Raw genomic sequence first — 23769 nt, 5'->3', positions numbered from 1 at the left:
TTTACATGCTCTCCCAGAAAGTCAGTGATGCTTTTTAAAGTTATTAACAATCAGTGGAGCCTATTTTCTTTTCTAACTAGAAAATATCACGTATAATGTCCAAGAGCCTGACTCTGCATAAATCCATATTTATCTGTGCACTCTATAAAGAGTACAAGTCCCTAGTGGACTTAAGAAGTAGCACCCTTGCATGTTCTTTCCACATTTACCCTGGGAGAAAGTGCATGATGTTTATGTAGTTGCCATGACGAGAGATGTCCTTTAGAGAGAGACTGAGGAGGTGTTTAATGATCTTCGCCACCCTCAGGTTTAGACAACCATTATAGCATCAGTCTCAAACATACACAAGCGCTTCTCTCTTCTCAGCAGGATAACCAATGATCGTTGGCTGAGGACCAAAAAAGGGATTTTTTTTTTCAGCTTCAATACCACCCAGAAGCCTAATACCATCCTGATGATTACTACTGAAGCTGTTGACAAAGAGATAATGTTCTCATGCATATGAAATGTCTTGAAGTCTATACATATCAGACTGGTTGCATTATTTAGGTTACCTTTCTTTATTTTCCGTCTCTTGAGAGACATGCATTTTAAACTTGGATATCAGATTCATGAGAAAACCAAACACAGCGTGTAAAGAAAACAAGCGCTCCTGAGAGACATCCATATGCGTAAACAAATTATATTCATCCTATGTGGAAATGAAACAATGAGCTTCTATTGCTTGGAATTCAACTTGCATCGTTATGGCCATCAATCATTAAATATTCTCATATTCAAGTCAAACTGCACTACTCAAGTGCGTCTAACAAGGTCAATGTATTTGGCTTACAGTAAAACATATGGGAAGTGTTTGTGCAGTTTAAAAACGGCAATTAACATTGTTTATGTCACAATTCCACATGCAAGTAATTCCCAAGCATGCCGTGAATCAGCTCCATGATTTTAACAATGGCAAAATAATATCTCTTTTCAAATGCAGTTCACATGCAAACAATTAAACGCATTTAAAAGCTCTTCAATTGTGTTAACGTGCCACCAAAACGCTTGCCGAATTTCTTTGTGAAACGCGGACCTATGGTATGCCGTATCATCATGGAGCGCATTTGCCTTTTGCCCCAGCAGCTCCGCAGCACATTTGTCTTCATCCGAGGCAGCTGCTGAGCTGTGTCTAGCGGACGGCTCCTATTCGTTTGGTTTGATGATTAAATAGATTTTGATTTGGCATGCTGCTGTGTAAACTTCCTGTGTGGCTAACCCTCGGGTCTGGCCTCGCCTCTGGGCCCCCCAAGAGGGCCGAGCGCCATTGCAGTTACCATCCGTCCAAATTACCAGAGTTCAAAAATTCCTGTTTAACCCCCTCGTTTCTCCAAGCATCTGGGTGTTCTTCCAGGTCGTTCTCCTGTTTTTAGCACCAGCCGGATTCCAAAGACTTTGTGAATATTAAACAGCACCGACTGCAGGAATGGCTCCCAAATGGGCAGCAGATGTTGTTCGAAGGAGAGGTGAGATTGTTTTGTCTTCAAATGGAGTTTGGATATTGCCAGTTGACAACACTTCACAGCAAGTTACCACTAAAGATCAGTGACCAGAGTTTTCACCAAAACATAATGGTTACAGATGACTTTGACCTCATCAAACCCTTTTATCGAATATTTACAAACCATATGGTAACTGCATAAACCTCAGAGGTTGAGTGTAAGTATCTTTTCATCTGTTGGTAATCACTATAAGCTCCATATGTTGTTAAAGTTCCTTAGGAACATTATCCTGCAGCTTTACTCTGGTAATAGGGGATATAGAGTCTGCCATAATCTCTTTAGTATACAAGATGTGTCAGATGTTATTTACTAAAACAGTAGAGGGGTGCCAACTCATGCCAGCTTAAGCTGCCAAAACTCAATACTAAAACAGTCAGTACAACCTCCTGGTCACCTGCTTGACCTTTCAGCTCTGAGAGGAGCCAGACCAGTATATGGAGTAAGATGAATGAGTAACTAGTGGGAAATCATTTCTGAGTCTGTTTAAGATCCAGCAGCAGTCATACCTTCAGGCTAATGCTGTATCAAACTCAGCGAGACCAAAGAAAGGAAATGGCTTCGAAGGATGAAACTAGAAGCATGCAAACGCATTTTTAGGGATTTATACAGTTTATATCCTACTTTTCACTCCATATAAATACTAATAATTGCTGTGATGATAAAAGCAGATGCTACAAGAAACAGTTTATTTTTACATAGCACAGAATGAGAATGTTTTATGTACACTGTAGGCTATATGTATTTATATTAATTATAGGACATGGGATTGATGGGACCTGCCTAGAAATGCATATTTTGTGGTTAAAAGGACAACTAAATATTCAAGCATGACGCAAAGCAGAGCATTATGGGTAAACATGCCTGGAAATATCTATAGTGAGAGCCCTCTTTTAACGCAGCGCCGTTGTCTTCATCCACCCGCATGAGGAGAAGCGTTCAATCTGTAATTTGACAACATTTTTTGACGTCTGAGTGAAAGACATAAGGGAAGATCAAACAGAACTTGTTTTTGCTTCTAAAAACACGAGACGTGCATAATAGTATCCGACTGCAGAGCCGCAGCGCTGATGAATGCAACGGTCAAAGATGATCATCTTGCGCATATTTAAATAGAAAAACTATTAAAAAGCTTAGCTAATCACTAATCACGTCATCTACATAACAACTTTATTATTGGCCCAAAGCAGACTTCATACATCAGAGTAATGTTAGGCTACATGTTCCCTTAATGATAAATCGCGGTTTACTGGTATTTTTGAAAAGGTCCTGTTCACACATGATCTCTTACCGGTAATTTAGGGTGCATAAAGGTGCAGTCATTAGCGAAATCAGAAAAAAAAGGTAATTTGTCTATTGTCAGTAGTGTAAACTTAAACCTGCTGGAAAATCTTTTCCATCATGCAAAATTCATAATTGCGTGGGTATTAAAATTACTGGATTTCTCCCGCAAAAGCCTTGCTTGTTGTGGTCTTAAAGGGATAGTTCACCCAAAAATGAAAATTACCCCATGATTTACTCACCCTCATGCCATCCTAGATGTACATGACATTCTTCTTTCAGACGAATACAACTGGAGTTATATTAAAAAAATGTCCTTGCTCTTCCAAAGCTTTATAATGGCAGTGAATGGCCGTTTATGTTTTGAAGTCCATCCATCCATGATAAAGTGCTCCACACGGCTCTGGGGGGGTTAATAAAAAAGCCTTCTGAAGTGAAGTGAAGTTCGCGTACGAAAAATATCCATATTTAAAACTTTATCGACCAAAATAACTAGCTTCCGGCAGACGGCCGTCCGCATCGATTTACGGCGAAAGAGTAACACTTGACCTGACGCATTCCACATTGACAAACGTGCAAGTGCAGAGGATACAGGAAAAACAAAACACCATTCACGAATTAGAAGTCTAAAACGAGAATTTTTAAAGTGAAATGTCGGAGGAGCTTGAGTTTCTTGTTTGAACTGCGAGAGGCGTCAAAGCTTACGCTACTCCTACATCCTACGTCATACATTGTCAAGTGTTACTCTTTGGGCATAGGTCAACTTGCGTAGACTGTCTGCTGGAAGCTAGTTATTTTAGTTGATAAAGTTTTAAATATGGATATTTTTCTTACACAAACGCATCGCTTCGCTTCAGAAGGCCTTAAAGGTCCCATTCCATGGATTATTTTTATTATTTTATCATGTTTCCAGGGGTGCCCTTATAATGTTAGTATGTTTTTTAGATCAAAAATTGTTATAATTTAGAAATAAAAGGCATATTTCCTAGCCTGATTTCATTCCCTGGTTTGAACACTCTGTTTGAAGGGGCGTGTCTGCTGAGAGACTTCAGAGTAAACGCCCACTGCTGTGATTGGCTGACATGCTTGCATATGAAATATCTGGCATTACATGTGGAACTATCTGGAAAACTTTTACTATTACAGCTATTATACGTTTTTACTATTACAACTATCGGGATTAACGAATCGTGAGAAGTTTTTTATGTATTTAGATCTATTTCAATCACATAAATATTGCAGTGAGCGTTGAGCAGATGACAGTCTGTTGATCGCGTGAAAAAAGATCTTATCATTGCAACGCAGTTTCTGCACTCACTAATGATTTCACCAATGCAAACATGAGGCATATAAATACAGTAAGAGCTTCGTTGTGCAGTGTAACAGCGTCATTTATTTCATAACGAGTTTTGGCAAGTGTCCAGATAAACTCGCGCTGTGTGATTGATTGACAGCTTGGACGATTGGAAAGGGATTGTTCTTTGATCGCTTTCTGTATATTAATCACAGTTTAAGTAAGATTATTTTCATCCTACTAAGATAAACGATGTTAAGTTGATCGCTACTTCCATATTAAATCACTACTTACCGCTTGCTGGAATATAGTTGAAATTGCCCCCTTCGTCAGTATGAAACGCTGAGAGAAGCCTGCTTGATATTATCCCAGGTTAGAAAAACAGTCCGTGGTGAAATGGACAGAGCAAACTAACAACTTCGAATTAAACTTTTGCGGTATCCGATTATAGATAAACATCAACCGTCTGTTGACATTTCGCCATCAATACGCCTGTGTTCCTGTGGGCGGAGGTTAGTCTAAACACGGTTCTGGTGATGTCACTAATGAAGGAAGTAGAGGGGTGTAGTCCAATCGAGCCGTTTTTTGTAGTCAACTTCTGTTAAATAAAATATCTCGCTTGGCATTGAACTTTGAGCTTTATAATTTTACAGATATTATTTATACTCTAACAACAACATTACACACTAACTAAACTTTGAAACATGGAATCGCATGCAACGGGACCTTTAATTAACCCCCCAGAGCCGTGTGGAGCACTTTTATCATGGATGGATGCACTTTGATGGACTTCAAAACATAAACGGCCATTCACTGCCGTTATAAAGCTTGGAAGAGCAAGGACATTTTTTAATGTAACTCCAATTGTATTCGTCTGAAAGAAGAATAGAATGTCATATACACCTAGGATGGCTTGAGGGTGAGTAAATCATGGGGTAATTTTCATTTTTGGGTGAACTAACCCTTTAAAGGGATAGTTAACACAAAATTTTTAATTCTGTCATCATTTTCTCATCCTCAAAGTGTTACAAACCTGTATACATTTCTTTCTTCTGCTGAACAATATTTTGAAGAATGTCAGTAACCAAAGAGTTGATGGGCCTCATTGACTTCCGTATTTTTTGGACCCTCCAAACTATGGAAAAATATTTTCCTTATTCTTCAAAATATCTTTTTTTGTGTTCATGCAGTTTTCGAACAACTTGAGTGTGTGTAAATTATGACAGAATTTTCATTTTTGGGTAAACTGTTGGCGTTCACACAAAAGACAATAACTATAACTAAAGTTTTAAAGTGACCCAGTTATGCTATTTTAAAGGTTCCTAATTTTGTTATGAAGGTCTCCTACAACAGGTTTGCATGCATGAAAGGTCAAAAAACACTTTCTCATAATAAACATTGCACATCACCACATTTTCAATGATTCTCAAACGACTTGTCTGATGATTCAGTCTCTCTAAACCCCTCCTTTCCGAGAGCCTACTCTGCTCTGATTGGTCTGATGGCCCAGTCTGTTGTTTTTGGTCTACCCCGTACAGCGTGTGTCGGAAACAAAACGTCCCTTACCATAACTGAATTTCAGCTCCGGAGGCTTCCTGAAGCTCAGAGATTGTACACACTGTAAATATAGTAGCGATGGCGTCGATTTTATCATATCAATCATAACAATATAAAACACACAACTATGTATTTTGAACACTGTAGAAAATATATACATCAATAATTAATCATACTTACGGGTCATAATTCTGAGGAGCAAGTTGGTCCAAATAAAGTGGGTACTGTACCATCTTTAATGGAAAAGCATTTAGTAAATCCCATTTAGACCTCATGGAGATTTGAGAAGAAATCATCAGAAGGTTATACTGCTGTTGTATCGCTGTGGTAATTTTAACCACTGACTCTTCACATCCTCATCCTTTGGAAGTGTTTACAAAGAGAATATGTTTTTGCTGAGCAGAAAAACAGCGTCTTCTCGACATACACAACACGAACCAGCAGTTAGTTACAGCGTTTGAGGGAGGGTCAAGTTGTTAAAGAACATAGGCGGGCATTAGGAAAATGTGTTACTTCGTGACGTGTAGCCGTAACAGAAATGGGATTTGAATTCCTGAAGACTCGTTTAGGAGGTTCAGAGTCGATTCTTTCTTTTGAGAGACAATAACTTTATTTAGCGTGCACTTTTGGCTTCACAACTTTGCAGATTATTTACATTCACAGACAGCTACATTACACATTCCATGAAAGGTAATATTTGAAAAAGCATATGGGGGAACTTTAATAATTGTTCTAAATTGATTTAACTAGGGAAGTCAACACCACAACGATAATTACACTGAGGAACAATATGGTTGGAATCACTTTCAGAATGTTTTTTTTTTTTTCAGCTGATGAACATTGACAGCCAATCAGAATCCACTCGACTTTAAAGAGCTTGAGCAGATGACAAAACTGCAGCTTTTGTTTATAATAAACAGGATGTTATCGTCTGTTGGTATGGATGCTAATAATGCTTTTTAGTGTGAATGGGCCAATACTGACAAAAAGTTGTTTAGATGGTTGTGACGATGAAATTTACACTTGAGATCCTGTCAAAGTCAGGTTCTAAATCCATCCTGCTATGTTGATCCATCAGCCAGATGAAAGAAGCACCTGGACAGAGTCACTGATTGCAAAATCATTAACCTTCAACATCCCAATTGAATTTATGTCACAAAGAAACAAAGTAACCTCATGAATGATGAGATTCTTTATCAAATGTGAACCAAAAAGCCAAGAAGACTTTTTCACTTGTGCATTATCATCAGAATGAACAAGAAAAAATAAAGACAACCATGATCTAGAACGGTGTTTGGTGTTCTCACTGTTATGTATGCAGCATGATCCTAGTGAGAATGTGAAAGAGTGATGCCTTCTTTCTTCGGCTGGCAACATCTTGCCGATTCCCTGTAGCTAAGGCAACCTCTGTAATTTATTATTTGTTCGGTTCTTATTATGGAAAGACTTTCTCAATTGACTCTCACTTTTGTATATTTTCACAGTCGTTGTTTTCTTTCTTTACTCTCCCCCCTCCCTGTCTTTGTTTATTTGCTGTAATAACATGCTTGGTCTCGTTTTCAGACACATCATACTTGAACCTTAAAAATGAGTTTTCTCTTTCAAAGGGACTTTGATTATTTGTTCAGTCGGTCAGGTTGTTGGGATAAAACAGCCAAGTGTGTCTGTCAAGAGGTGAGCGCTGAATTGAATCACAAGCTGCTCTCGTAGTGAACATTACCTTAAATTCCTAATCCAATTTTTCATGACTGAAACAGCATGTTCTGTTTAGCTCAAATATCATAAGGTATTGCCAATGACTACTTTATGCAAGGTTGGATACCATTCTTCATGTGAAATTCCCCTGTAATATGTGTGGGGAACAGGGTAAATCTAAACATGACTGGGAAAATTTAAACATGTCCGGGTCTTATTTCACATCAAAATCGAAAGAAAGAAATGAACCAACTTTTAGTACCATTGCAGTTTTTTTGTGGCATTATGACATTGTCTTTTTGTATTAAATAATAATAAATTGTAAAATTATGTAAAAGAATATGTAAAATGTTTTTTTTTTATATTTAAAATGATATACAATTACATTTATCTATATTTAATAAATAAAGCATAGAAGTATGATTGTGAAATACTGTATTACAATAATGATAATAATGATAACCACCATTGAAAATATTTTGGATTATACCAAAAAAAAAAAAAAAAAGTTAACTACCAAAATAAAAAAATAAAATAATACTCTGAATGCACTAAGCAAGGTGATGAACATTTGTCAAAATGTGCTTAATTATTATTAAAGTAATGTCACAATGAAGTGAATTAATCTTTATGGCCCTAAAAGGCTCCATTTTGTTTATTTCCATTTTTAATTATTAATTATTCAATATCTTATTCTTATTTTAAACCTTATTACTTACAACAGTGTATTCATACTTACACACAGGCTGGCCTTCTGGCTAGCAATAACACTGACCAGACTCAGGTGTGTAAACTTTCATTAGCATTAGTATTAGTGAAGATTAGGAGCTGGTTTTTAATCTTTGTTATTCATAGATGTCTCTCCCTCGATCTCTGCCTCCATTTTCACTTCTCATCAAGGACATCAGGATTAAAAGGCCAGGGGTGTCACTGACCGCTGACCCAAACCTCAGCTTTGATGACTGACCCCTACTGCCAAGTTGTCAAGGTTTGAAAGCTAAAAGGAAGACCGGCCTCTGACCTCTCAATGTCACTGCTGGCCTACAAGGGGTTAATAGCCCCTCAAACCTCCCATAAGGGTCCACCGAGAGGGGTAAAAACTCCCATACTAATACATCATGTCCAAACCTGCCATCATCATCAAAATAATTCTGTTAATGTTTTAAAGAGCAGCCGTTTCTGTTTTAATCATTTGTCATTTTCAGCCTGGATAAGTTGTTGTTTTTCAATTTGGGAAAATTGACTTTATGAAATTGTAAATGACGTATCCACCATCCCTACGAAATTAACAATGTAGTGCAAATTGATTTAAAAAGCCATTGCCTGTGTTTAAGAAATGTTTCATTGATCAAATTTAATTTGAGGTACATCAGCATGCGGTAAACAAATTAGCAAATAATGAGAACACAATATTCATCACATTAGAGACAGAAACAAGCTGGAAAAAGGAACAAAACAATGTGCATCGAATAAGAAAATGCCCAGCCAGATTTCCCTGCATGACCTTTTGATCCCCTCCTGCTGATGTCAGATCCTTCCCTCCTCTTTCCCATTGTCAAACCTCAGGAAAGGCCAGAAGCAAACTAAAGTCCCCACAGGCCAGCAGACCAGGCCCAGGGTCCCATACTTCATCAGAAGCACCCTGAAGGCTTTGGGGTGGTGAGTGTATTTAAAGAGGGGGAGGTTCAGGGTGATCTGGTGCCCTTGGGCAACAAGAATGACTAAGTACCTCAGCAGTGAAAATAAGGGCCCCAAAGACAGAGTGACTTCCTCTCCTGCTGGCCATGTTTCATATCCACAGAATTAAAGGAGTCAGTTTGGCTGCACAGGTCCGTTCAGCTACACCGCAGCCCTTACAGATGGGCTTCAATTCAGCAGGAATTCACGGGTCCTGGATAATCTTATCTAATCCATTATTAGCTGCATTTTTCATCTTAAATGCACAGATAACAAGCCTCTGATAGGGTTAATAGCACAGGGCGCTTACAAGTGAGGGTCAGTATGAAGATTGAAGGGCTTGCTGGGTAAAACTCCACAGCGCTCCTCTCCAAGACTTCAAAGGTGGTGAAATGATACGGCACTTGACTGACAGAAGGACGATTGCGGTCTCTTTCAAGTCCACGTCGGCGGAAAACACTCCCATAAAAAGTGAAATGTACTCAACTTAGAGTTCAGAAGAAAAAAGACAATGATTTTTAAATGCAGTATTAGGCAAAGATTTATTTAAACGCTGTTGCACAGAAGAGAGTCAGTATGTTCAATTAAAAACTAGCTGCAGATCATAAGGGACAAGCAAAAAGTCCAACAAGTCAATGAAAAATGTGGAGTACTAGAGTTATTCGTGAATTTTAGTTTCCTACTGTCAATATGTATTATATGTCAATATTTTATCCAATCAAAAGTTTTTTGTGTAGTCAAGCTACAATCTTCATCTGTCTAGGTACACATGACAGCTTTTGACAGAACAGGAAAGGTTAAAGGTAAAGTGTCTGTCATCAGGCTCTATCTGCAGAGTGATACAACTCTAGTGTGGATGAAACATGAATGTATACTACCATTCAAAAGTTTGGGGTTGGTAAGATCTTTTTTGTTGTTGTTGAAAAAGCCTCTTCTGCTTACCAAGGCTGCATTTGTTTAATCAAAATACAGTAAAAACAGTGAATTGTGAAATATAACATTTAAAAATAACTGCTTTGTGTTTCAATATATTTTTTAACATGTCATTTATTCCTGTGATGTGTCATTAATCCAGTCTTCAGTGTCAAGCGATCCTTCAGAAATCATTTTAATAAGATAATTTGCTGATCAAGAAACAGTTTTTATTATTATCAATGTTGAAAAGTTAAGCTGCGTAATATTTTTATGGAAACTATGATAATATTTTTCAAAATTCTATGTTGAATAGAATGTTCAAAAGAACAGAATGGTTTTAATAAAAATGTTTTGTAAGTTTACAAATGCCTTTTACTGTCACTTTTGTTCAATTTAATGCATCCCTGCTGAACAAAAGTATTGATTTCTTTAAAAATAAATCTTACCTATCCCAAACTTTTTGACAGTATAGTGCATGTATGTTCAGTGATCAGTGATGAAACAGCAAGTAGAAGATTCCTGTGCTGAAAATCCCCCAACACTCCCACTTCTGCTTCTTGAAGACCCCGGGTTACCTGCCACTGACCTGTTATCAATGAGCTTGCACACACTCCCTGAAGTTCATCTGTCAGTGAAGCTTTACATCTGCTCAGAAGGTTAAGTGTGTCTGACAGCTGTTTTCTTTACTATCCTGATTTGTGAGACTGATTTGGGTTGAACTGTATGTGGTTTTAGCGTTTCTTTGTGTTTGCTTCAGTCCAGAGAAGAGCATCACAGTCTTGCATCTTACAAGCAGCTCAGTCTCTCCACCTCTTCTTCAACCAAACCCCTGGAGCAGGGAAAAAACAACAACACCACAATCTGCATTTATTTGACCAAAAACCATAGCTTGAGCTTCCCCCCTTGCATCTGCACTAGTGAAAGGTTAGGGTAACTATTTCACTGCTAACCAACCCGAATCTCAGTAGCTGTTTCCATCCACCTATTTTATGCACATTTTGGCATATTGCATAAAAAAAAAAGCTGGATGGAAATGCCAAGATGCACATAAATTCTAAAAATGCCTATATAAAAAGTTTTGCGCTCAATTGAGGCGGATAGATTTTTTATCTGACAAGAAAACATGCGCATAAACTACGATGAAAACACATTTCCCGAATAATTACCTCACATTAACAAAACAAAACTTTTTGATTTTGCCTCAACAGAGAATGAGATTGGGTAACTGGACTAACCAGTGGACCAATCGCATTGCACAGCATCTAAAATGTTGGTTTGAATTCTGAAATGCCTGGACCAAAGTCTGTCATCAGAATGATTTGGTTCAACTCCCTCTCAGAAGCGTCTCAAACAATTGCGTTCCCAAACACCAGGCACCAGAAGGCAAGGTAACATGACAGTGTTTATTGCATTTTGTCTGCATGTTCTGAGGCGCAAGTCATTTATGATGATGGAAAAAAGAGCCACAGTGGCTTCTCTAATTGCAGCAACTTCCCTTTTTATTACAGATATTTTGCACCACTTTCCCAGGAAGTGACGATTTTGTTCTCTTGAACAGATGGGATGGAAAGGTGCTTTATTTACAAATGTTTTCTATAATATTCCAATTAAGTTAAATTTGCAGCTTTGGATGGAAACATAGTGTCACAGGGTTCAATGTAGCCCTGATCTAAGGATAATCTTAAGCAACTGTATACCATGGTAAAATGTCTGTCGAGAGGCCGGAACAGATGCTGGAATGAATGATGTGCAGTCTGTACTGTTTTGAACTGATAATGATGCTGAATGTGGCATCAAAGATGCTCGGCATTTGGCAAAAACTGCATTTGGGATTTTTCCCAAGCCAAATGGCAATTGAGAAGGCAGCATGGTGTCATTAGGGGTTTGTCGAGCAGACAGCTCTCTAAAGTCTGCAAGAACATACAAGCCAAGCCTTCATCTCTTATTCATGAAGGAAGAGAAAGCAGCTGTAATATAAATCTAGTTTATAATTGATAAAAATGATGTACATATGCAGAAGGCACAGAGTTTGGACAACAGCTGCATGGCCTGTCGACTAAGACAAAACCAGCTCCCTCTGTCCATTTTAATGAGCCTTTGTTTGTAAGTTGGTCACTTCCTGAACCTCAAGGGCCAGGAACCTCTATTTTAAGGGCATTTCAAGGGATGCCTTGTGCATGCGTCATCATGCCACATACATCAGAGGAGACTGGGAGTATTCCCAATCCGGTGATGCCATGAAAAGACACGCGTTTAGGGAAGAAGGAAATTACTTCATGCTTTCTGCGACTGTAAGGGGATGCGCTTCCTGTGACCCATCTTGGCCTCAGGAATAGTTAATTGTGTCACAGTCATTTACTCTGCAGTGCAATGACATAATTTAACACATATATCCTTTATTGTCTGTAAAAATGCATTTAAAAGAAGGGGGATGATTATTGTCTTTATTATAGATATTTTGTCTTACCTCCATTATTGTCATATTTAAAATGTTATACTAATACTGTTTTATACTAAAAACGGTCACAATGCTAGGGTTGATTGACAGGGCTTTTGCTAAGGTCGGTTTAAGTTGTTGTTTACTGATTCACGTCTAAAAGAGCCCACCCTCAAACATCTATGATACTCTGGTTTGTCCATTTCATCAACCACTGATTACTTAGAAAAGTAACAACACGCCTCTCTGCAACAAGCTGCAAGATTTACACTACCATTCCAAAGTTTGGGGTAAAAAAGTGACTGTAAAAGCATTTGTAACATTATAACATTTTTCCATTTCAGATAAAAGCTGTTCTTTCGAACTAGAATCCTAAAAAAACTGTATCACGGTTTTCACAAATATATCAAACTGTTTTCAGCTTTGTGAAGGATCATGTGACACTGAAGACTGGAGTAATGGCTGCTGAAAATTCAGCTTTGCCATCAATGGAATAAATTATAATTATAATAATATTTCACAAAATTACCGTTTTAGATCAAATAAATGAGTCTTGGTGAGCATAAGCGATTAAAAAAAAAAATTACCAACCCCAAACCTTTCAAAGGTAGTGTATCATGTATGAGCAATAGTGATGGTGATGATAACATGTATCACCTGTAAGCAGCAATCTCAATGTCTAGATTCATCTTCTGATTTAGCAGTTCTTCATAGTCCCCACTTTGATCCTTCATCTGGAACTGAAGATCAGCCTCCTCGTCCTCCAGCTGACAAATGTAATTCTGGACAGAAACAACACACTGGTGAGATGCTGAGAGCTGCTGCAGAAAAATATGAACAGTGAGTGCTTGTACCTCCAGCTCTTCTATCTCCTCCAGGTATTTGGCTTCCTTGGATTCTATTTCAGCCTCCAACTCATCTTCACGCTTCTCCAGCTCTGCCACCTCTTTCTGCAGCTCTGCAATCTGCAATTACACATATACAGCACCAGTCAAACGTTTGGGCAAAGCTGACTGAATGTGTATTTCTGATCTTTAATAGCATTTTAATCTAAATGGTTGTGCTTAAAATAATGTATTAATGTATGCATTTGCACCAAAGAGGAAAAGCATCCAGTAAGTGTCCAGCATATATGAGAGGTCCTTCAATACTCTTTAAAAAGCACCTTAGATGGCATCATGCGAAGTTGGTGTGATTGTCCAGAGCTGTGATTTATACAATTTGAAGGATAGTTTAGATTTGTCACCATGCAATTTCAATAATTCCATTTATTTCATTGTTTTGATAACTGCAATGTGGACAACAAAATTATGTCCAAAGACACTATGCATAAACATGAAGATGCAGATACACAATGTATAACAACAAAGAGCTGTGCTTAACAAAACATGATGTTGTAATTAATGCCTATTTTGGTCTTAAATTAGTAATTGTGCGAGCATGTCTGAAAACTGTTGACATTTCACTTTGCATATTCACCTTTCAACAAACACAACACAGAGAACTGTCAGCCACACCTCTGTGCACGAGCTGGCCTGCTGTGAGTAATTACTGTAATCAGGTAAGTTAAACAGTCAGCTGTCAGAGATGGATGGAGATTGCACGCTCTGTTTCTCTTTCAGGTAGATCCTGGGAGGCTCCGAGCTCTGTTATTAACAAGCTGATGATACGTCAACCGATGAAAGTGGTTGTTACTCTGCTTTGGGTCTCGATTAAGAGTAAGGCGGTTGGTTGGTTGTAGGGTTGTGCCGATAGACGATAGTATCGTGTATCGACGATAGACAGAGATATCGCCGATGGCAGATGCCTTTGACGATATCAATACGATAATTGGCTCGTTTTTCCATTAATGTATTAAATCGTTATTATTATTATGAAGCTAGTATAGTTATTAAATTAATTAGGAACTACAATTATATTTGCCTTGCCTAAATTCATAACGACATCACCACATAACCACACTTGCGCCATATCACGCGCGTATGAGGACTCCTCAAAGAAAATGTTTTTAAAACAGACAAAACAAAAACTACATCCCACAACGAAATTTCATTGCAAGGTGATCCATTCACAAATTGTCAAGAGTGCTTTAACAGACGCATAATTTTTATGCAGAGCCTAGATGAAGACGCGGCATCGTTGTTCGTCAGTATTTTGTTTCCATAGCACATTAACAAAATATTTAATGACACGAATAACACTAAAAACAATACAATTACAAAATATGAATTATAATAATAATATCAATAAAATGATATAGGCCGCCTAGGCCTAATAAAAGTCTTTAGTTCACGAAGCATCTGTGAAACTCTGCCATCTGTGAAAATCACAAGCAACTTCAAACTTGTTTAACAAGAAATATTCTTCTAATTTTTTCTTTGTCAATAAGTCCACAAGAGAAATATTCAGCCAGTAAATTAAGATAGTTGCTGTAGCCTACCGTTATCCACCGTCGACTCTGAGAGAACGCGCCGTTAATGCAGCGAAAGCGCAGTCCGTTTCTGCTTTCGTTTTCAGGGATTGAGCGCGTTTACATGCACGTTATTAACTCGATTATGCTGAATAAACTGACAATGCATGTGGTCATGTAAACGCATTAACCCGTTTTCCTTTATCAGAGTCAAGTCATAAGTTTAAGTCGGCGTATAACCGATCGACTTTTAGATTGTTGCCTCTGATTTCTCCTGGCATTTAAAACACCTGCGTTATTGAAGTGCGGTGCGCATGTGAAGTGCATCCAGACAGAGAGAGCACTGGTAGGAGGACATATATCGCAGACTCCGACTCTTTCTTGAATCAAGAAATTAAAACGTGTTCACATCTCGTCAAACAGTCAAAATGCTGCAGATCTGTAACGGCATGAGAGGATAATGTGTGTCCGTAAATTTCCCGCTGACATGTTGAAATACTCCGAGTCAGATACAAGAATGATTAGGATCTTTTTTTTACCTCACTATACCAGGAAATAACCTGATTTAGCCTATTAATAAACACTCCACCTTTGCTAGCAAAATAGAAAAAAGATTCTCATTTAAAACGAAGTAATTAAGCAAATTGATGAGTAAATAAGCAAGTTAATAATCAAATAAGTAAGCCCCGCCCCCTCACGATAATATCGTGTATCACCGATCTCACAGGCTGACGATAGGACGATATGAAAATGGAGCATATCGCGCAACCCTAGTTGGTTGGTTGGTTTTTTGATACAACTATTTGAAAATCTGGAATCTGAGGGTGCAAAAAAATCGAAACATTGAGAAAATCGCCTTTAAATTTGTCCATTTATGTTCGCGATTGTGCTGCATTCACTCACAAAAAAAAATGTTTTATATATTTACGGTAGGAAATTTACTAAATATCTTCATGGAACATGATCTTTACCTAATAGCCTAATGATTTTTGGCATAAAAGAAAAATCAATAATTTTGACCCTTACAATGTATTGTTGGCTATTGCCAAAAATACACCCGTGCGACTTGTGACTGGTTTTGTGATCCAGGGTCACAATTATCTAAATCGTCAATCACTCGTCAAGTCATCATCTAAAACAAATTAAAGTGAACTTCCTAAATAAAAATATTTATTGACAACAATGCATATTTCACACTAGAAATTAAATCAACTGCTCTTTCAGATGTCATTATTCTTTCCGCCAACCACTGAACTGCTAACAATGAATTGGATATCATAGACTGTGAAGGAGACATTTATGCTGCTTTCAAAAACTGACTGTTTGAAGGCATTTTAGTAGAGATGACATAACATAAAAAACTGGATTCAAATGTGCATTGATGCCTTCCTACTCCTTATCCTACCTGCAAAGCTTTCTGACACAAGCTACTGTAGGAAACACCACTGATAGAGGAGAAATGAGGAGAGCAAACTAAAAGAGAATGTAGTATGAAGGGAGGAAGCAAGATGAACAGTTCAGACTGTCCATCACTGATCAGCGAACAGAATACGGTGTTATGAGAGTGAGCAGTGTGGTTAGAGACGGTCGGTTTATTTTAAGAGAGGGGCTACGACCACAACCACAATAATTAGAACCTAACCACCCTGATTGTTTTCTCAAATGTAAAGGTGTGAGTTGTGGCTGACCAATGATTTCCTTGCTCTTCAGGATGTAAACTAAGTCAGCAAGCGGCTCCTAATCATTTCAAACATAAATCCTGAATGATTTCCCTGTACGCTAATGCATCCATCACTTTTTCCTTCCCTGCCTCTTTTCTTTTTCAACCTAAAGTTTCTCTTCATGCCGGCGAGGGAGGCTGACAGGTGAGATTTTATTACTACGGCTCAGTGCGATTTGCTGTCTCCCGAGGCACTGCAGGAATGTGTGAAGTTTATGAAGTTTATGATTGGGGGAGAGAGTGCGTTGGCAGACTGTGAAATGTATTGTTCATAATGGAAGACGGTGAGAGAGATAAACACTGTTATAGACTATACACTCCTCACATCCTCCTGGTCCAATCTCTTAGAATAAACACTCTGGGCAGCAGGAGTTCTCTTCCTTTATTCCTCCGCTGTCAGTCTGACTGAGGACATGGCATTGTGATACACCAATGATACTTTTAGTGAAATATTTAGAAGTTTTTACATTGTTCCCAGTTCATTTAGAATCTATCATCACTGAAATAATGACTAGCAGTTCAGTGAGGGAGTCTTTTGTGAACTCAGTAACTGATCTGATCGATTCACCGAGTGGGTCTGATTTGAACTACTAACTCAAGAGTGAGTTTGAGACATTTCATAATAATTCATCAAATTAATTTCTTTGCAACTGTGTTACAGTGTTTGTTATTACAGAAAACAGTGGTGTGCACTTTAATGAGACAATATCATTAAACCGGATACATTTTATAGACAATGTAAACTAAATTTTAAATTATTGTCGAAAAAGTTTTGTTTTAGGCCTCATTTGCAACCATTTTAATGGCAGTCTGGAGTGTCTTTTGATGGTTCAAAGCTCAATTGTGTCATTGAGAGGAAACTCACTCACCAAGTTCTTGAGGACATTCACGTCAGTCTCTTTAGAGATGTCCTTCACTTTCCCTCCAGTCAACTTAGCCAGCTGCTCCTCCTTCCCCTTTCCTGCAGCATCAACGGCGGCAGCGGACTCAAACTAAAATGCAGGAAAGGTTTACAGATTCAGGTTTCTTGCATCTCTAAAGAAGAGTTACCACCCATGAAGCAGAGTTCAATAGAGAGCAGGCAGTGAAGATGAATCACTGATTATTCCCAGAAGAAAGAAGAGCAAATGAAGGCCCATCAGGTGAGCAGGTGCAACCAGTCAAAAATCAGCCTCCAATTACTGTTCCCCCCAAATCCCAATCAATATCAATTGTGAGTGAGACAATTGGACCTTGTGCGGTGCTAATGAAACAAAGCACCAGTTTATGGTTCTGAGACCACCTGAGAGAGCAATGAATAGAAAAGCAGACCAAATGAAAACAGGGAATGGTGGTAAAGGATGTGTTTGAGTGTGTGCAAACTGGTTTTTGTGTATGTACGACTACTAGCACACTAGCAGGAGTTGTTCTTGGCCTGCTTATCTTACACCCACACACAAACACACACTAGAAGACTGTTGAGCCTATAGAGGCTCTCCAGTGTCCTGGTGTAGAAGTGCTCTCTTCTCCTCTCCAGACCCATTCTGCATAGGAGCCTGGGAAGCGCTCCAGAGCTCTGATTACCACCGCGACCCCAGTCAAGAGCAGCCACTCCTGGGGCAAACAGGGTCAGAGGGCACTGGTGCTGTAGGATGACCTTTAGGGAGTCCTCACTCCTCAAACGACACAGAGGGGACAATAGTGCTCTGTGCTAGATGTGGACAGAGCTCTCTGTCCCACAAAACTGCCCCCTGAAGTAAAGTGTGAAAGAGGAAGGAAAATACAAAATACAAGCACAAGCACAAATACAAGTTGTGTTAAGAGGTCAGTTCACCCAAAAAGACAATTCTGTCCTCATTTATAGGTATTATTGAACTTTTTTGTTCCTTCTCAGTGCTGGATAGTGTTCATCCCCATTCACTTTCATAATATGGAAAAGAGCAGCATGAACATTATGCCACATTTCTCCTTTCTGTTCCACAGAATAGTAATTTTTTTTGAGAGTGTGGGGGTGGGTGGATGGTGGGGGACCAGATCCTTCAAAAGGAATGTTTCAAGTTGATACAAACTCAATTGACAGCACGTGGCACAATGTTGATTACAGCAGAAAACAATTATAAAATAACTGACATAAAATAAAATAATAGTCCCACTGCAAAAATGTAAAATGTAGATGTCTTAGTGTCACATGATCTCTTCAGAAATCATTATAATATAATGATTTGCTGCTCAAGAAACATTTCTGATTATTATCAATGTTGAAAACAGTTGTGCTGCTGCTTTTTGTGGAAACCTTGATAGAATTTTTTCATGATTATTAGATGAATAGAAAGTTGAAAAGAACAACATTTATTTGAAATAGGAATCTTTTGTAACATTATAACTGTCTTTACTGTCACTTTTAATCAATTTAATACATCTTTGCCGAATAAAAGGATTTATTTCTTTAAATAAAAAATCTTACTGAACCCAAATGTTTGAACAGTAGGCTAAATGCCACCAAAGCTGTCAATTTAGCTTGTATAGACCACTGGAGTATATACTGGTGTGTAATTCACCGTGAGGCTCTCGGCCAGCTCGCTGTAGTACTCCTTGATGTCCATGATGGCTGGAGTGATATCAAAGGTTGGGAACTGCAGGGATACAGCGGGAGAACCTTCATCCAGAGGCCTGGGCTCACTCAGCTTCTCCAGTCTCTGTGAACAAACGCAATATCATGGCTTTTGGTTTCTACTCAGGTAACAATATCTGCCTGTGCAAGATAGGGCAGCTGTTCATTAATCTGGCCCCAATGAAGTGTTCATGAAAAGGAGATTGGGTCCGAGTCTCAGCTTGTTCTCGTCAACGTGAATAATGAGAGAGCGGCAGATGTATCAAGATAATAATAGCAGTTAATAAAACAAGAAGAACTTCTGTTTTCATTTCATACGCAAGGAGTGAGTTATACTGCACGTCCCAGAGGGAGGTCAACAGATATTTCCCCGTTTCCAGCCACAGACTCCCCATGTACGACATTCTTTCATTCTGTGTTTGAGGAACCGTGTTTCCTGTCAGTCTCCGTTCCCCTAAACCTGTTCCCCTTACGATCAGAGCAGACACCTTAAATAGCAAAACCCCACAAGCCCGTGCCAAAATTTTCCAATTTCAAATAAGAAGTAACAAGAAGTGTTTTTCACGCCACATTCTGCATGGCCTTACCATTTGGTGCTGCCTCTCCATGGCGGCCAGCTGCTCCTCATAGATGGCCACTTGCTCTCGAAGGGCTAGGCAGTCAGTGGTAATTACATCTACCTCCTGAGTGGGGAAGCGGAAATAAAGGTCAATTCAAACACAATGCACTTACCCTCTACATCTTCTATCACGAGCATCCTCAGTGCCACCAGGTTGTGCCCTGGCAAAGACTGCAATGCAGGGGAGAGGAGATCCACATACAGTACGTAGCCTAACGTCCCCGATTTTATTCGGCTCATCTGGGTATCTTAAGTGCCTGATTAATTGGCGATGAATTCAATTACTCAGAATGAAAGCATTTGCATGTGAATGCTGCAGTGTGACGATGGATCTGGGCGGCAGAGGACGCGCACAGCACACACACAAGCTTCCCCGGAGCCCAGAATTGGCACAGTGGTCGTTGTTCCCGTTATCTCAGCTTGAACACAAGCCCAGTACGGGAGAGAGTCTAGACAGCATTTCGATGCCGATTTGCTTCCTCTATTCCACACCACCGAAGGGCTGAACTTCACTATGGTGGACACATTCCAGCCAGATGCAGCACTGGTGCTTAAAATCATACATTCTCATGCCAGTTTTTTTTCACATAACCACTGCTATTGTTAAAACCAGTTTAGTGAAATTAAACTAGTGGCAGTACAAAACTGTATATTGAACGTCATGCTTATATCTCTAAAGTATATTAACTTATGCAACTGCAACTATATTATACTTGTGGCTCCATCATAACTACCTCTTTGGATCTCTTCCTGTTTTATTCTCATCTCAGCCCAGCCTGAGCGCTAAGCCCTGCTCTGTTGCATCTACGAGATATGAGAGGCTGAATGAGTGAATTATTAGGCATGGTGAAAGCTTTCCCACATCTGCTCTTTTACTGGAGATGTGCTCTGACATCTGTGGGGTGACGGAGTGGTTTCTACAGAAAGCAGCTCGGGTTTCAGAATGGCCGCTGGCCGGGAGTCAGCGGGGCCTGTAATCAGGACTCTCCAGAGTGGATCTGGGAGCAGCAGCTGTGCTGTGCCACTCCAGGGACTTTCACACACACCACTGGAGTCAGAACACCCCACCCACAGCACAGGCTAACACTGCCATCTAGTGGTGGGGAAAGTGTAGAATTTCACTAAAGTTATATATTCTGGGGTATGAATGCAGAGATTTGAATCTGGTGGGGGAGGTGGCATGGTGATTCAGTTTCTGTTTCGCTTATCTGTTAAATGACTACTTACTGTTCAATACTGCATTGTGACATCCAAAAAAGTATTTGGATACACTTAAGCCACACTTAATGTATGAATTTCATTACATTAGATAACAAAATATCAAACAAGGCATGTGACATTTACTTTAAACTTAGAAACCATCCTATCATAAAATAAAGGATAAACTTTTCTTATTTAAGACAAAAAACTTTTGTATATTTGATCAGTGTTTATGGTTAAGCTTATTGTTAACTAAAACTTAAAAATAGTTTTTAGTAATTGAAATAAACTAAAATTAAAATGAAAACTGAAAATATACAAATAAAAGCTAATTCAAAATATTTTACACAAGTATATAAATATTCTATAATAGTATATAAATAATAGTAAATTAACACTTGATTGGATATGTAATGTTTGAAAAACTTGTTAATGTAAAATGTATATTTTTCTATAATATCTATCTTTAAATGTGGCTCAGTGTATCACATATCAAATAACATCAGCAGTTTTCATGGCATTTTTCATTACCAAAGAAACATCTTCTCGCTCTTGCAGGATGAGAGTCTTGTGCTCAACCACCTGATCATATTTCATCTGCAGACACCGCAGCTCACCCTTCAGCTCCTCTGTGTTACATAAAATCTCCTCCTAAGAAGTAAACAACCAGTAAGCAGCAAAGAAAGAATCAACAGAATAGATTGTGTTAAATAAACTGACATTTGAGGAGAAAACACACACAGCTTAAATCAATGTAATGTTATCAAGTAAAGCATAAATATCCATCACCACTCAGGCCAGAGTTTCTGAGTGGTACCTTTTCTTTCCGTAGCCTCTCTATCACAGCCTCCAGGCTGTAGTCGGCAGGGCTGCTGATGCTGACGGTGGTGGTGGTGGTGATCTGCTCTGACTCTAGTCTCTCTTCCAGCTCAATGATTTCAGCCTCAAGAGATTCATTCTCCTCCTCTAGAGACCGAACCTACCTCAGCCACAAATAAGGTAACGTATGAGAGTAGAGGACATGCAATATATACGAGTAATGGCTTATGCTCAAAATGTTGTATCATATTACACTATGCAGTAGAGGACACCGTGACAGCATCTTCATGGCCTTAATATGATTTGCTTCACACCCTCTGGCAAATGACTGACCCCATTAAACATCATCATGGAAATATGATAATTGGGCCACACACAGGGAGACCATTAGATTCAGCATGAGCACAGCTGGTTGTTACCCAGCAGAACCTTGGGTGTGAGTGTGAACATTTTCATGTCTCACCACATTGATGAGGCCGGCCAGGCGATCGTTGAGGGCAGCGATGACAGAGCGCTCACTGACAAATCGAGCCACACCCTCCTTGTTTAGGGCTCGAGCTGCAGCAAAATCCAGCTCGGGACATTCACTCACAGGCACTCTACCCCTGTCAAACAGACTGAAAGCTTTCCAATGTCTGAAATGGCATATTTATTTTCTAAGAAAACCAAGCAAACAATATTAAAGGGAAAGAGGAAGTACACAAGAGAACTTAACTAATAACACATTTATGCAGTGTATTTATAATTCAAAGAATGAAGAGTGAAGTCACAGTTTAAATGATTCAAATCAATCACACAGAACTCCTAGTGTGACTACATGGTACAGTTAAAAAAAAAAAAAAAAAGTTAAATGGGTAAATATTTTATCCATACAAGTAAATAGTAAATACTTTTCAGTGTCAAGTATTTTAGGAAACTAAGAAATATACAGTATATACACACCACAGTTCAAAAGTTAGGGGTCAGTAAGGGTTTATTTGTTTTTAATTGATACTTTAATTAAAAAATGTTGCATTAAATTGGTCAAAAGTGAGACAAAGTTAAAAAAAATTACATTTCAAATAAATGCTTAAAGAATCCTAGAAAGAAGAACTTGCATCATGGTTTCCACAAAACTGCTTTCAACATTGATAATAAGAAATGTTTCTTGAGCAGCAAATCAGCATATTAGAATGATTTCTGAAGGATCATGTGACACTAAGACTGGAGGAATGACTTCATAGAAATAAATTACCTTTTCAAATATATTCAAATAGAAACCAGCTTTTAAATTGTAATATTTCACAACATTACAGTTTTTTTAAATAAACAAATGCAGCATTGGTGAGCATAAGAGACTTACTGACCCAAAACTTTTTCATACAATAATAATGATAACCACTCCAGATAAATACATTTTTTAAGAAACAAAGCAAAGTGAAAATTAAACTCGGCCAAAAATCTCGATTTTGTAGATGTTTAGCCAATAAACTTTTATACGGAGGAATGCTTTGAAATGCCAAAATAGAGCAAAACTCTATGCTGATTACAATACATTCATTTAAAATGTACCAGCAATATGTGCAAGGCTTTCAGATCTAAAAGCACTGACCTGGCAGCGGAGCGGGCCTGGACTCCACAGCGTCCTGCAGCCTGGCTCCACTGCTCCTCCTCAAACAGCTTACGGTACGATGACACTCTCAGCAGGGCCATGACAGCAGCAGGAAAGCAAAAGATGATGATGACAACCGCACAAGCCGGGGGTCTATATAGACGGCGGGGCTGAGAATGTCACACACGCTTGTGGGATCTCTCACTGAACACAAAGTAGACTAACTAGGGGAACAGTGTCAGAAGATCAACCTTTCACATGGGACAGAAACAATTCAGCCACTGCAACATGATTGCAGGCCACTCCTTCAGAGAGCAGTTACACAAGTGCAGACGGGACAGTGACAGTTCAGTGACTGCACTAGTATTACTTAGAATTATTTGAACAAACTCCAGTAATAAGGCTGAGCAATAGTAATAGACATTA

General features: G+C 38.7%; 1 protein-coding gene across 1 annotated transcript; it reads right to left on the bottom strand.

Annotated features, from left to right (window-relative positions):
- Positions 1-9566: 9566 nt before the first annotated feature.
- On the bottom strand, positions 9567-23527 carry vimr2 (vimentin-related 2). Its single transcript, XM_084132893.1, has 10 exons — positions 23344-23527; positions 22216-22357; positions 21751-21912; positions 21465-21584; positions 19702-19797; positions 19062-19199; positions 17394-17516; positions 13249-13359; positions 13052-13176; positions 9567-10786 (listed from the first exon to the last, which is right to left on the bottom strand). The coding sequence occupies exons 1-10, from the start codon at positions 23442-23444 to the stop codon at positions 10744-10746; spliced, it is 1161 nt and encodes a 386-aa protein (XP_083989019.1). The 5' UTR covers positions 23445-23527; the 3' UTR covers positions 9567-10743.
- Positions 23528-23769: the final 242 nt, after the last annotated feature.

The sequence above is a fragment of the Abramis brama genome (genome assembly GCF_963993115.1).
Source record: "Abramis brama genome assembly, chromosome: 13".
NCBI lineage: Eukaryota > Metazoa > Chordata > Actinopteri > Cypriniformes > Leuciscidae > Abramis > Abramis brama.
This window is presented reverse-complemented; position numbering and strand designations above follow the sequence as displayed.